General features: G+C 44.0%; 1 protein-coding gene across 1 annotated transcript in view; it reads right to left on the bottom strand.

Moving 5' to 3' along the window:
* Positions 1-5348: 5348 nt before the first annotated feature.
* PSAT1 (phosphoserine aminotransferase 1) overlaps positions 5349-15279 on the bottom strand; it is a 32734-nt gene continuing 22803 nt past the window's right edge. The window contains exons 8-9 of the mRNA XM_049634011.1: positions 7415-7552; positions 5349-6494 (exon numbers count right to left, since the gene is read on the bottom strand). Coding sequence (XP_049489968.1) covers positions 6389-6494; positions 7415-7552 — 244 coding nt within the window. The 3' untranslated portion in view covers positions 5349-6388. The remainder of the gene's footprint in view (positions 6495-7414; positions 7553-15279) is intronic.

Genomic DNA, 15279 nt, shown 5'->3' with positions numbered 1-15279 from the left:
GAGAGAGAGAGAGCACAAGCAGGGGAGGGGTGGAGAAGGGGAGAGAGAGAAGTGCAAACAGACTCCAAGCTATCAGCATAGAACCCGATGGAGGGCTCAAACTCACGAACCATGAGATCATGACCTGAGCTGAAACCAAGAGTTGGATGCTCAACCAACTGAGCCACCCAGGTGCCCCATCCTAGATTTAAATGCATCAAAAAGTCAGAAATATTTCCCCCAGTGTATTTTATAGAATGGTTGCTACCTGAGGTTATTAACTTGCTTACCTGTCATTTCCTAAGAACTCCTAAGGATTTCTGCTTCAACCCCTGGACTTTCACCCTAAAGAAAGTGTATTTTTCAAGCGGGGGAAGGGAACAGGAAAAAATATTTAGCCGGCAGCAGCCTTCTACTCTGCTGGATAAGATCATTATTTTTCCTCCCAGAATGACCTATAACCTCTTATGTTTCTTACATTTCAGCTTCAAGTTTTATTTCTCAGTCATTTAAGATGCTTCCGGCTTTTTACCTGCCTAGATGGAAGCCGAGATTTTATTTTTCTCTTGGGGGCTCTTCTGCTAGGCCAGAATCTTCAGAAGCAACCTTAACTTTAGGTTGTTATATGGTATCTTTCAAAGTATAATGAGGCTGTGTGGTTCATGATCCGGCTATTAGATTAAAGGTCTGTGTTGCCAAAGCCCTGTACTTCTAAAAATATTGAAATATAAACAAACTTGACTGGACAGAGAAGAAAAGTTCCACAAGTTGGCCCCTATATCCTGATAAGATTTTTTCCCCTTCTTTCCTGGTTCCCCAAAAAGCACACTTTACCCATACTATTCACATTTCCAAAATACATTTGTTACTCTTCAGGGGTCCTGGGATATATATCCCCAGCTGTTGGCTTCTGACTTCCCAATGTACTTTTTTTTGCACACCTTTGCTTATATTTTAGTGTTTTGTTTTGTTTTTCCCTTTGCGAGAGAGAGGAGTAGGTTGTAGAAATACTGGTGGAACATCAGCAATAAATCACTTTACCTTTTCCATCATGAAGAGCAGAATAGTCGAAATATCTCTCCATAAACTACTTACTAACCACAAAGGGACAAATGATAACTTGGCAGTGGAGAAACCTCATGGCACCACCTTAAGCAAGACACCGGTGAGGCAGATAGACAGCAGGTGCCTCTGGCGAGGACGCACGGAGGACATTGTATCACTTCTGCGGAAACAATCACGAGGAAACAGGACAAACTCAAACCGACACTATAATTTCACACTACACGCAGCTTACACTCTTCACACTCAATAGCATGAAGAACAAAGAGGCCAGACCAAAGAACTGTTCCATATTTAACTGAAACAGACATGACAACTAAGTACAGTGCATGATTGTGGACTGTTTCTCGGGCTAAAAGAAATAGCTATGAAGAATGTGACTAGAATAACTGACGAAATTTGAAATATGGACGATGGATGAGTCAACGGTCTCAATGTTTCATTTCTGATTCAGATCATCACGCTGTGGGGATAGAGAATGTTGCTGTTCTTAAGAAATCATCACCAGTTGGAGGTAAAGGGGCACAACGTCTCCAATTTATCCTTAAATGGTTTGGGGGGGGGGGGGATGTATCTATGGAGAGAGGGGGAATGACAAAGCAAATGAAGCTAAATGTTAATAATTGGTGAATCTAAGTAACACAAGAGTTCTTTGTACTAATCTGTCAACTTGACTGTTTGAAATTATATCTATCTACATCTATACCTCTACAACTATATAGATATATAAAACAAACCACAAAACTCAAAATAAACTCATCACCCAGTGCGGCAACCTAAACTCCAGTCTATTTCTCAGGCACCATTAGGCAATCTGTATAGAAACAAGGACAGGATACCAACAGTGACCGGGTCAGCAGTTTCATTAATTATGGCCCTGTCTACATTTCTAGTACCACAAAGTATGTTTCATTTGAATAAAATGCATAGGACTTCCTTAAACTTAGTGCTAATTGCTAATATGCTTAAACACTTCAAGTACAAATTCCATACTTTCCCCCAGTGGGGCCCAAGGTTGTCAATATTCTCATGCACTAAATACTATAGCCTAATTACAGAACTTCTGTGCACGCAGAGTTTTTCTAATATGCCCAGGTCCCTATTCTCCTAGAAAATCCAATTTACATCTCTGGGATGTCAAATACCACAAATACCATGCTGTTGTTTTTATCACATCAAATAAACTATTTTACCCTTTACCTTCTTAAGAAGAAATTCAATAAACCTTTGCTCACTGCTGGCTTTTCTACCTCTTCCCCAATATCTCTTTCTTTTATCAAGCTTTTCCATCCACTCTGGAATAATCCAGAGGTAATTAGAACTTCTTACCTTCTTTAGGCCCAAAAGGAGCCAATTTATCACAAACTGTCATGGATTCCAATTCTAAATTACCAAGAGTCCAATTACCGACAGAGGCAAGGAATCTTCTTTCCAATTAAAGTGATTGATTTCTTCCCAAACCCAGTAGCATTTCACTTTTTAATTATGTTCATTCTGATCAAATGTGAGAAAATTCTTCCTCATTTTATTTTCCTTCCAAAGAACACATTACAACAAACATTAATCATGAAGTGATACGAGGCCAGACCAGCTAATGCCTTCGGCAGAAATGAACATCTCATCTATCAGTGGGTCTTGTCCATTTCATGGGTCTTAGTGGCGCTTTCACCTCCAAAGGAGGTGGGGGCGAGAGAATTATTATTTGTTACATCGCATAGTTCACCAAAGGGCTCGTCAAACCTTCCAGGATCAGCTACATTGTGATGAAACGGCATTGAACATTCAGATAAACATACAGTAGCGGGGGAATGAAGACCGGGACAGAACACGAATCTTGTTTCTCGTGCGAAGAACAGAACCACAGTGTTGGAGACCAAATAGTGTGCGGAGATAAACACGAAGAACATGGGAACGATTTTTTTTTTTTCTCACTCAGGTGGCATTAGAATGATTTATGTATGGGCAAGAATTTTGAAGGAGAAAAGTAAAACTCCAAGGTCAGTGTGGAGTGAGTAGAATTTGGAGCATCCGGAGGAATGTGAGGCCACTATGCCTTACAGATTGACCAAGGCCTGAAAGACACTTGTTTTATCTGCTTTGCTTTTAATCTTAGAGGGAAGACCAGCCGGTTCTGGCTCCTGCAGCCTGCTGACCCGGGAGGCTGCATCCTCAGATCCCCTTTCACCGCTCTCCACGTGCTAAGCAGGTTGGCATCAGTTCATTCACTTGAGATAATACAAAGGGCAAGGTTTTCACTGGACACACACCTCCCAGCAATCGGAGTCCCAACAAGTCGCTACCCTTGGCACTCATACAATGCTGTTGTGACCATTTCCCAAAAGCGTTCGCAGATTTAGAAGAATGGGTCTGGGAGCCCTCCAAGATTTTAAATCTCCCCGTTCAACCACACACCTACTGGATCAGTTTAGCGGAAAATGGAAGTATGTTGTACCCTAAGCTTTAAAAATAATCCATGTATGTACGATTGTACCTTTGCCTTTACTCCAGGTTCAGTTTGTGAAACTCAGGAAGACCGATATGACCTTCATTAAGACTTTTCATTCCTTAAACAGACCGTTGTTGGGTCCCTCCTAAGGGGAAGGATGCCGGTGCTGGAAGTAGAGACAAGGCTCCTTCCACGGTGCTCTACGGGGAAAGGGAGATAAGCAGATGTCTCAGGAGAGAATGCAGGTGTGTGATGGGATAAAGGGTCACCCTGGTGAGAACAAAGGAAAGGAGCATTGTTCCAATGGAGGCACAAATAAGGCAGGAACTCTAGGCCATTGTGTATGTGTCACAGCGTGGGAGAATGAATGCACGGACCATTCCAAGAACCATAACTGTAAGAAAGACGAGGCCAGGCCAGATGCTGCAAAGTTACAACGCCAGACTGAGAACCCTGGTTTTTTTTTTTTACCTAGCACGGAGGAGCATGAGGGGAGGTAATACTCCAGCTGGCTGTGCAGGGGTGGGGGCTGGGAGAGAGGAGGCTGCAGAAGTAATCCTCCAAGGGCAGACAGCAGAGCAGGCCACAGCAACAGGAGTGGGTAGAAGTGGCCACGAGGGGCACATGGGTGACTCTGTCAGTTGAGCATCTGACTTTGGCTCAGGTTGTGGTCTCACGGTTCGGGAGTTCAAACCCCACACTGGGCTCTCTGCTGTCAACCTGTTGGTGCAGAACCCACTTCGGATCCTGTGTCGCCCTCTCTCTGCCCCTCCCCCGCTCGCACTCTCTCAAAAAATAAAACATTAAAAAAAGAGAAGGAGTGGCATTTGGGAGACTCGGGATTAGTACAAACCACAGGAACTTACCGTCATGGAAGTATGAAGAAGGTGAGGCGGACGCTGAGCACTATTCCATGTGAATACCTGAGTGGCCTCCATGGGCTGGCTGGCTCTCACTATTTAAACATTTCTTATAGTTATTATTCATATCTTGCATTGAGCTCTCGTTTTAAGCTCTTAAACATCTCTGGGACAAGTGGGGGAATTATTTCAATCCTTCTTTTTACAGCTGAAAGAACTAAGACCAGGGAAGCTTAGCCCTGACCAGGGAACCTCAGTAACCCAACCTATTGGTGCAGAGCTGGGATAAAGATCAGGAGTCCCTATTACACAAACCAACGAAACACAGATCACTCAGAACTGTCCTGCTGGCATGTTTCCGGCCTCCATGTGACAGAGTTCATAGACCTTTATACCAAGAGCTGTGCTGTAAGGTGGTTTCCTGATAACGTCCATTCCAAAAGCCAATGGAAAGCCACCAGTGCATGGAATCATTAAAAAAAAAAGAAAGAAAGAAAAAAAAAAGGGCGCACCCACGTCTCAGGTCTTACACCTACATACCATTGGTGGAACTAAATTACCCTCATCCGATGCTACTTTCACACTCAAGTTTTTCCATCATCAATTTTTTAACAGAACAATGCGCCTAAAAAGCAGGTAAAGTGGGGGCGCCTGGCTGGCTCTCCAGGTTGTAAGTTTGAGCCCCAAGTTGGGGGGCTTGAAAAAAAAATCAATAAATAAAAAGCAGGTAAAGAAATTCACTGACGGGGCGCCTGGGTGGCTCAGTCGGTTAAGCGGCCGACTTCAACTCAGGTCACGATCTCGGGGTCCGTGAGTTCGAGCCCCGCGTCGGGCTCTGGGCTGATGGCTCAGAGCCTGGAGCCTGCTTCCGATTCTGTGTCTCCCTCTCTCTCTGCCCCTCCCCCGTTCATGCTCTGTCTCTCTCTGTCTCAAAAATAAATAAAATGTTAAAAAAAAAAAAAATTAAAAAAAAAAAAAAAAAAGAAATTCACTGACAAAGGTTTAGGTGTTTTAAGACTTTAATGTCCTCCACATAGTCATGAGAAAATACTGACAACGGATAAACAATAGGGGAAAAGACTCTTCAGCAAAGATCTTCCGGAACTCACAGCATCACTGGTCCAACACTCTAAAGAGAACCGTCAAGTGAACAAAGGAGAAGGGAGTTTAACAGAGAATTTTAATTTAACAGCCTCACTGAAAAATGAAGAGCAAAGCCACCAAGCAACCTTCTCTTCTCCCCACTAAAAGGAACGTAAAAGAGAATTTGGGAACTTTGAAATCTTGCAAAGCAGTTTTTTTAAGAGGGAAGAGAGAGGGGAGGGACATACCGTTGCAAGCGTAACGCATACTATGTGAGATCGATGATTCTAAGGTCTCTACATGCATCACTAGGAACCATATTATTAGAAACATGTTGCATAGAATATAAACTATTGGGTATTAAAAAACACACCTTGCTATATAAACATACAGTATATCACTTTTATCTCTTTATGAGAATAACAGTATAAAGAAAGATCCCCAGTTTGCCTTTTAGCCTAGAACCAACCCCTAAACACTCACTACCTGGTCAGTGTGGACTTGGAAGTAACAGGTGCAGAACCCAGGACACCCCTCTGTGTCATTCTGTAAAGGATCAAGATTCAGCACCTAGAGGTCCCCACCCAGCCTCCATGCCTTGTTTTTGTGTTTCCAGAAAAAGTAACTTCAATTTGCATAACTGAGTCCACAGGCGAGTTTGAATACTGAGATCTAGCCAGGAAAAGTAGCAGCAAGGACAAAATCAGCTGGAACTCTCTAGGAAAGCAAAAGGTTTTTAAAATGCTTCCAGTTCAAGTCAGAATTAAGGTGGTGGCCGTTAAGTCTCCCCAGCTTTGCACAGCTGTGGACATGTTGCTGTTCTTTGAAAAACGAGATCTATGATAAGCATGTTCACCCGAGAAAAATACCGTGTCTGCTAAGTTTCTGTCATCATTGCCGAGTTACTTTCAATTTTGTACACTGTTCAAGGGCAGAGTACACACTGGTTAAGATGTGTTCACAGCTGATGCATCTCCAGAAAGTTCTTCATGAAGGCAGCCAGCTTCTGCACATCCTCAATCGTGACGGCGTTATACAGAGACGCCCGGATGCCTCCCACAGACCTAGAGGGACCAAAGATGCCACCATGAAGAACAAAAGCATCCAATTTAGCATCAAGACAACCGTCTTTCCAGTGCCCAGTCACCAGCTCCTGAGACCGACGCAGTACCTGAGGCCAGCATGCCCAACCTGTCACCTGAAAGCCTCACAGATGGCCAGGAGCTTCAAACCTCTCATCATTAGGAAATTCTCCCAAATGCAGTGAAGGACCATCATGCTCACACATGACCTAGATTAACCCAGCTACCCATGTGCCTGCCAGGTAGGGAGGAGGGGGCCAGCAACCACTGCAGGACAGATGTCTCACCTCCCACGTGGCGAGGACACATTTTTTCATAGAGCATGCAGGACTTTCTGATGCCCAGCGGGAGCAAGAGTGATCCTTTCTCACCAGACATGAGACGGCAACCTCTGTGCCGTAAAGGTCATCTAACACATTTTCAAAAGTAATGTTGACAAAAGCCTGTAGACGTGGCTCCACCACTCACCCAGCCAGGGAATCATGCTAAGGGCTCTATAAGCAAGAGGAGAGGGGCGCCTGGCTGGCTCAGCCAGTAGAGCATGCGACTCTTGATCTCAGCCCTGTGTTGGGGGTGGAGATCACTTAAAAATAAAATCTACGGGGTACCTGTGTGGCTCAGTTGAAGCGTCCAACTTCGGCTCAGGTCATGATCTTCCCGTTTGTGAGTTTGAGCCCCGCATCCGGCTCTGTGCTGACAACTCAGAGCCTAGAGCCTGTTTCCGATTCTGTGTGTGTCTCTCTCTCTGCCCCTCCCCCGTACGTGCTCACTCTCTCTCTCTCTCTCTCTCAGAAATAATAAATGAATAAACTTAAAAAAATAAATAAATAAAAATTAAAAAAACAAAACAAAACAGAACATTACGCCAGTGACCTGAGCTTCTGATCTGGAAGCATACTCACCTATGTCCTTTCAAGGAGATCATATTGAGTTCGAGAGCTTTATCGAGAAATCTTTTTTCTAAAGCATCATCTCCTTTAGCATTGCCAATGCGGAATGGAATATTCATCTTGCTTCTATTCTGGGGCTCCACCGGACATCTGAAAAGTATGTTTATTATTCGCTACTTTTCCAAAACGTGCGACAGCCATTAACAATCAACAGAAAAATTGTTTTAAACATTTTGTCATTACAATAGAAGATTTAAAAAGTCTGCCCCAGGACATTTATAACTTTTACTTAAGGAGATCATTCTTGCATATGGAACAGTGAGTTAGCACTGCCTTGTATGACTTGTACTTACTTTCCATGAGCCTCAGTTTTCTCACCTAAATAATGGAAATAACACCTCCATTTCAGATTAGTTGTGATAGTTCAGTGGCACAACATACATGGAGCTTCTAACATATGGCAGCCACATGACAACGTGACATTGTTTCTCTACAAGGCTAGAGAGAAAAAATATGTCAGTCCTAAGAGTGGCTGAAAAACTTAATAATGAACAGCTTTCAAATCACTTGTCAACACTGATTGTCCCAAGCCGTGTGACCTTGAGTAAGTTACTAAACCTCTCTGTTGTGCCTCACTTTCCTCATTTATTGAATAGTGGGAAGAATAATGGAACATACCTTCTAAGGTTGATGTGAGGATTAAGTGAGCCACGACTTATAGGGAGTTTTTGAGGTATATTGAGGTATGTTTTTAAATGGCCACAAATTCTCTAGAGCTCTCCCAGCAAGAACGGGGTCTAGCTCTCCACACCTTTTGAATCTGGGCTGGCCTTGTGACTTGCTTTGACCAAGAGACTGCAATGGAAGTGTTGCTGTGCAACTTGCAAGGGGAATGCGGCCTCCATAGCTGTCCTCTTAAAACATGGCCACCATATTAGCAAGCCTGAGCTAGCCTGCTGGAAAGAGGCCCAGGTAACAGCCAGCACCAACTCCTATACATGTGAGTGAGGTCACTGTAGACCACTGGCTCCAGGTGAATGACCAGATGACCTTGAACGAATAAACGTCTCAAGTGAGAGTGGCCGAAGAACCACTCAGCTAAGCCCAGCCCAACCTACTGACCCAAAGTCATGAGCAAAGAAAATGGCCGTTGCTTTGACAACTGTCTTGCCTGATCTGGGATGCCAAAACAGGTAACTGATACAATCCAAAATAGTGCCTGGAACATATTAAACTATACAAGTATCAGTTAAATTCAACAAATTCATCTTTTTATTCCCAGCACCTTGCTCAAGACTTATACAAACTCTCAAAAATGAAATGATGTGTGAATTTTTATCTAGGAAAGTTTAGAAATTTGACTTCGGTTTCAGATTTGAAAAATAAGCAGCCAAGATTAAGTCCCATTGACAATCAAAGGAGACAAATGGAAGAGCTGACATCTAAACCCAGAATAAAGAAGAGTCAAATATGTAATAACCCTTTCTCTATTTTCAAGCTCATCCTGTTTTGTTCTTACACTTCCACAGGGTGTGATTCATTAAAATTAAACAGCAAATAAAAGCAGTGTGAGGAGGCCCCTGTTAAAAGTTATGCTCTCCCCTAAGGGCACATACATAATTCCTGTTAAAGTTAATAAGAGTCAAGTGCACACCCACAGGCAGAAGAGACGCCAAGGAGGGAAACCAAATAGCTGGTAATAGGCTTTGAGCCCGAATTCCACGCACCCCCCTTTCACGAGGTGGTAGGTTTCATGGCTGACATTTAAATTAAAAATTCATTGGCTACCCTCTTGATATTCTGCTGCCTCAGGCTCCCAACATGAGGGTCCAATTATAGCACAAAGCACGTCTAATTTAAGAAGAGAAAAAAATTAAAAGGAGGAAGAATGAAATATCTTATTTACAGTTCACCCCCACCCCAAATCTACCCCATTCTATCGTGAAAGCAGACGGCAGCAGGAGAGCCATGCGTTGGCACACAAGTCGTTCCCTCGAGCCCAAGAGGGTCTGTGGCGTAAGGCTCAAGGGAAGCAAAGATTAAAGGGGATTCACTGCCCCCATCTGGTGTGATGGCCATATAGGGAATTAAAAAGAACAATGGCTCGCAGAGGAGAACAGAGTGGGAACACGGGAAGGTGGAGAGACCTGCTAGAAAGCTCTTACAAAGAGGTTTCCTGCTTGGAAGAATGAGGGCCTGTGACTAAGGCAGGGGCACTGGGGAGCCTCAAGAATGGGGGGTAAACTCAAATGCCAACAGGGGCCCCGCTGTCATATAAATGAGAACAGGTCCGTAGGCCACACCAGCACAAACTCCTTTTGTTACCTAACAAATGTGACTGCCCCGTTCTTTACCTCCCCAGGGAAATATGCTCCTTCTTCTTGAAACACATGGTCCTCCTGACCAAAGTCCCCCCCACCAGCCCCACTCCACTGTCAGGGACACATGGGTTATGAAGTAAGAAATCTGGAGTCGGTTGAGCATCCAGCTTTGGCTCAGGTCATGATCTCACGGTTCATGGGTTCAAGCCCTGGTCAGGTTCTGTGCTGACAGCTCAGAGCCTGGAGCCTGCTTTGGATTCTGTGTCTCTCTCTCTCCTGCCTCTCCCCCAATCATGTTCTGTCTCTCTCAAAAATAAATAAACACAAAAAAATTAAAAAATGAAGAAATCTGGATTTTTAAAGATCTTCCCATATTCCGATATCGGCTTAAGTTGTGTTTTAAACACTCTGCAAGGTGCGCCTGGGTGGCTCAGTTGGTTGGGCCTCCAAATCTTAATTTCGGCTCAGGTCATGATCTCGCAGTTTTAGGAGTTGGAGCCCCGCATGGGCTCTGCGCTGGTGACACAGAGCCTGCCTGAGATTCTCCTTCTTTCCCTGTCCCTCCCCCGCTCACGCTCTCTCCTTCTGTCAAAAATGGTAAAATTAAAATTAAAAATAAAATAAAATAAAATAAAATAAAATAAAATAAAATAAACGCTCTGTGAGCTTTACAAAGCACTGTCGTGGGCTACACTTGGCCACTGCTCCCCAGTGTGCAATCTGGGGAGTTACTACTGAATTTCGGAAGCTAGCAGAAGGTGCCAAGGCTGAGAGAGCTAGGGTGGGTCCTGGTAGGCAGGGTGTAATCAGCCGGGTAATCCCAGGACTACAAAGATTTAAGGAGAAACTCTAAGCAGTGCTTCCCACTATGTCTATGGTAAAAGTGGATGTGGGAGGGATTACTGAAAAAGCAGTTCCATGGCCTGATAAATTTAGCAAATCCTGCAGTCACAGGGTTAAACCAGTTTCTTGACTCCTACTAAACTTCCCGGAGCCTGTCATGAATTTCATATGAATTTTAAGCTCCCCACGTGATCAATTCCTATAGGGATACAGTTTTCCTCAAATGCATGCAGCTGAGAAACCCTTTGGGTCTCTGGGATTAGAGCTCCAGAATGACCCTTGAGGAACACAAGGACTTCTCAAGGTTCCGGAGCGGACCGGGTGGGGCAAAGGCACTGCTTCAGCAATCACCCACCTCACAGAGGGGGTGAGGGTTGGCAGGGCACAGGACGTGAGCTTCAGCGATGTCCTTCTATGAGGAAGCTGAGAAGCACAGGGAGCAAGGAAAAGAATGCACCCGGTGGGACAGAAGCCTGCAAAACACCATCACGAGGCCTCTCTTTACTGCCAGATTTTTTAAATGAAGCTAACTTTAGGGGCGCCTGGGTAGCTCAATCAGTTAAGCTTCCCGACTCTTGATTTTGGCTCAGGTTGTGATCTCATGGTTAGTGGGATCGAGACCCAAGCTGGGCTCTGCACTGGAGCCTGTTTAGGATTCTCTCTCCCTCTCTCTCTCTGCACCTCCCCCACTCAGCCTCGCTCTCTCTCTCCCTCCCTGTCTCTCAAAATAAACATTATTTTAAAGTTAATTTTAAATTTCTATACAACTTATGAAAATCTAGAGTCAAAATGCAGACAGCTACCATCCCCTTCCCCGAGACGGCTACCATCAGTAACCTGGTGTGCATTCCTCAGCATCTTTTTAAACATACAAATGTGTGTGCAGACATGTATATGTATGTTCATGTGTGTATATACACACCTATGCAGGGCTTACAAATATACATGTTGTGGTTTTCTAAGTGAAATAATACATGCATCATCCTTTCCTACACTTACTTTTCTCTTCTATCCCAATGACAGAACGTGGCCAGCCTCCCACGTCTGTTCACACAGACCTCCCTCACCCTTCTCACCGCACGCGTTACCCGATTAGGATGGACCCTAACTTCTTTCGTCACACCCCTCCTGATGGGCATGCTGGTTGTCTACAGATCTTCACCTAACAGCACTGGACTTGCAGGGACCAAATTAGGCATGTATCTGTATCCACAATTAGGCACACCTCTGTATCCACAAAGAGAAAGGACACAGGCATCTACTTAGACGTAAAACTCCTTGGGCAGAGAGCGAGAGTTTTGAATTCTGATGGGTGATGCAAACGTCACTCCAGAAATATCCAAATTTATACTTGACACACCAAGTGCGTTCCCTTGCCTGACGTTATCCATCTTTTTAATTTCTGCTGATCAGAGGGGAAAAACAAAATCTCCTGATTATAATCTGCATTTCTTAAGGAGGTTGGCATTCATTGCCTATTAGCCAGCTGGGTTTCTTCTGGGTCACTGGCTCAAACCATTAGCAACCACCCCATTTGTATTTGGTTATCGTTTTCCACTTGTGGGCTCTTGCCGAGGATAGTCATTTATATATTTTGCTACTACACATCTTTTCTCATGTCTGTCATTTGTTTTTGTTTTCACTCTATTTGTGATGTCATGAGCTGTGTAAATTTTAAAGATTTTCACGTAATTAAGTGTCTTTTACTTCATGGCTTCTGAGTTTTATGGCTTGTTTAGAAAGACCTTCTATACTCCCTATACTTAAACTCTCTCCTATATTTTCTTCTGGTATTTTTATTTCAGTTTCTTGCATTTAGATCTTTTGACTAATTAGAACTCGTTTTTGAGCATGGCATGATGCAAATATCTAACTCTACGATTGGTCTCAATGGATTACAATGCTTCAAATATCAAAACTTTAGAAAGTTTTGACCATTCTTCTCTAATTTAAAATGCAATTCTCAAGTAGGAGCATCTGGGTGGCTCAGTTGGTTAAGCTTCCAACTTTGGCTCAGGTCATGATCTCACGGTTCTTGAGTTGAAGCCCTACATCTGTCTCTGTGCTAACAGTGTGGAGCCTACTTAGGATTCTCTCTCTCTCCCTCTCTCTCTCTCTCTCTCTCTCTCTCTGTCTCTCTCTGTCTGCCATTCCCCTGCCCAAGCTCTCTCTCTCTCTCAAAATTCATGAATTAATTAATTTTAAAAAATAAAATGCAATTCTCAAGCAAACATGGACAGCTTCTGGCCTTGACTCTTCCACGGACAGTAATACTGTCTGTCCCTATCACTGCCCCACTACATTAACATGGATGAGTTTTAGGAGACTGTACATTAACATTACATTTGGTTAATGTAAATATGTTATTTTCTAAAATTTGCAGCGATCCTTTTGCATTAACTTGCCCAGATGAGCATCTGGATTTACTTGTAGATATTTTATCATTTTTGTGGCTACTACAAATGGGATCTTTTTACTTCATCACGCTTTTCATTGTTATTTCTGGAGTACAGCAAAGTAATCGACATTTACATATTTAGCTGTAACTAATCACAATTCTGACCTTGATCATTTCTAAGGTTTTCCACTGATCCCTGCATTACGAACAGACAGTCACAGTCTATGAGTTTTGTAGTTTGCCTAGTGTAGTAGTTAAGGACCCCGGCCCCAGCGCCCCTGGGATCCTTAATGTGCATATCCTCAAGTGCATATCCTGGCTTGCTCCCGCCTCCCAGCCGCCACCTTCACCTTCACCTGTCTGTGCCTCTGGAAAACAGGCTTACTGTCTGCCTCACGGGGCTGTGCTGTCATAAAATGTGTACCTTAAAGCACCAGGGCTTTGCCTGCTTTGTTTTATGCTAGTGTTATCACTAGACCCATCCATGCTCCCCTCTTTCCTAAGGTCTGATCCCCAAAAGAAGGTAACAAGAAAGGGGACCTCAGGTCTGGATACGGATGCCTTCACTTGGACATCTTTATAATATCAAAATTAGTATCTAATATATAGTGAGCACTGTGTGTCAGGACCATTCTAAGGGCTTCCCATAGTAACACAAAATAATAATATTAGGAAGTAACATTTTTTAATTTATTTTTTATTTTTTTAATGTTTACTTATTTACTTTTGAGAGAGAGAGAAAGAGAGCAGAAGCAGAGGAGGGACAGAGGTAGACGGGGAGACACAGAATCCGAAGCAGGCTCCAGGCTCCGAGCTGTCAGCACAGAGCCCAACGCAGGGCTCAAATTCATGAACAGTGAGATCACGACCTGGGCCGAAATAGGACGCTTAACTGACTGAGCCACCCAGGCGCCCCAGGAACTAACTCTTAAGGAATTTTCCCTAGGTGCCAAGTACTTCTTCCAGGGCTTTCTATAAGGTAACCCACGCTAGAACCCTTCTTCTGAACCCTTGTTATATATTCTTTATTCACATGGATTTTCATTTACTTCTCACAACAGTCATAAGAAGTATGTACCATTAGGGCACCTGGGAGATTCAGTTGGTTAAGTGTCCAACTCTTGGTTTGGGCTCAGGTCACGATCTCACGGTTTCAAGAGTTTGAATCCCGTGTCAGGTTCTGCACTGACAGTGTGGAGCCTGCTTGGGATTCTCTCTCTCCCTCTCTCTGCCCCTCCCCCACTGCACTGTCTCTGTCTCTCTCAAAATAAACAAACTAAAAAAAAAAGTATACCATCATTACACCCAATGCACAGATAAGGAGACAGAGTCTGGAGCAGTTAGGTCATTTGCTAATAAGTGGCAAAGAGGGGTTCACTGTCCACATGGGCTCAAGTCAGGGTCAACCAGCACCATGTGGATGGTTAGACTATGTAATGAACTCAGGGATTTCGAAGGCTGACTTTTCTAGTGTCGGAGTCCATGCCAGGGTCACTGGCAGAGCTGGTACAACCCCCTAGAAACTGCCCAGAACCATGTTCAGTAATGGGCTGCCTTATGAGTTGGGGGAAGCCAAAGCGGAGGGGGGAACAAAAATAAGGAGCTAGAGGTGGTGGTAAGTGACAAAGTCTAATTCTAGGCTATTTGGTATTCTTTAAAATTGCTCACCTCCCTCGGGGGCCATATGTCTATAGCTGAAAAGACAAGCGAAGAAGTTCCTGAAAATCCAAGTGAATACAGGAAGAGCTAGTAAGCACCCACTGCAAACACTGAGCGGGGAGCAAGCAAAAGGCCGCTTGACTCCAGTAACAGGGTCCCACAAGAACGTCAGGTGCCAGGATGACATTTTCTGGGCAGGCAGCCCAGGGCGGATGGAAGTTCCCAGAAAGAGGTTTACTCTGAAGATGAAAATTCCGGGTCAAGGTTGTGCATAAGTAAATGAAAAGTGTTAGGTGGGAAAGTGACCTGATTCCTCAGGAGACAACCCGCCTGCCATGTTGGCTTCAGCAGGCTGTTTTCTGGGAAATGCCAGGCTGCGTGCTTGGAGTATAAGTACCTTGGGGGAAAAAGGAATTCTGGGGTTTCTCAGTGTTTCTCTCCTATGCCTTGTTTTGCTTCTAATTCTCTGGATTCTTCCAGAGGCATTATCATTCTTTCTGTCTTCTCATTTCATGCCTACACATCTCCTTAGAAATAAATGGAGCCAAAAGCTAATAGAAAATTTGGTCTCCCCTCCACAACAGCCAAGTGCTTTCACTCACATTCAGGTTCTGAGCACTGTGGGGGTCAGGAAAGATACCTTATTCTTCTGTGTA

The sequence above is a fragment of the Panthera uncia genome, chromosome D4 (assembly GCF_023721935.1).
Source record: "Panthera uncia isolate 11264 chromosome D4, Puncia_PCG_1.0, whole genome shotgun sequence".
In the NCBI taxonomy this organism is placed as follows: Eukaryota; Metazoa; Chordata; class Mammalia; order Carnivora; family Felidae; genus Panthera; species Panthera uncia.
This window is presented reverse-complemented; position numbering and strand designations above follow the sequence as displayed.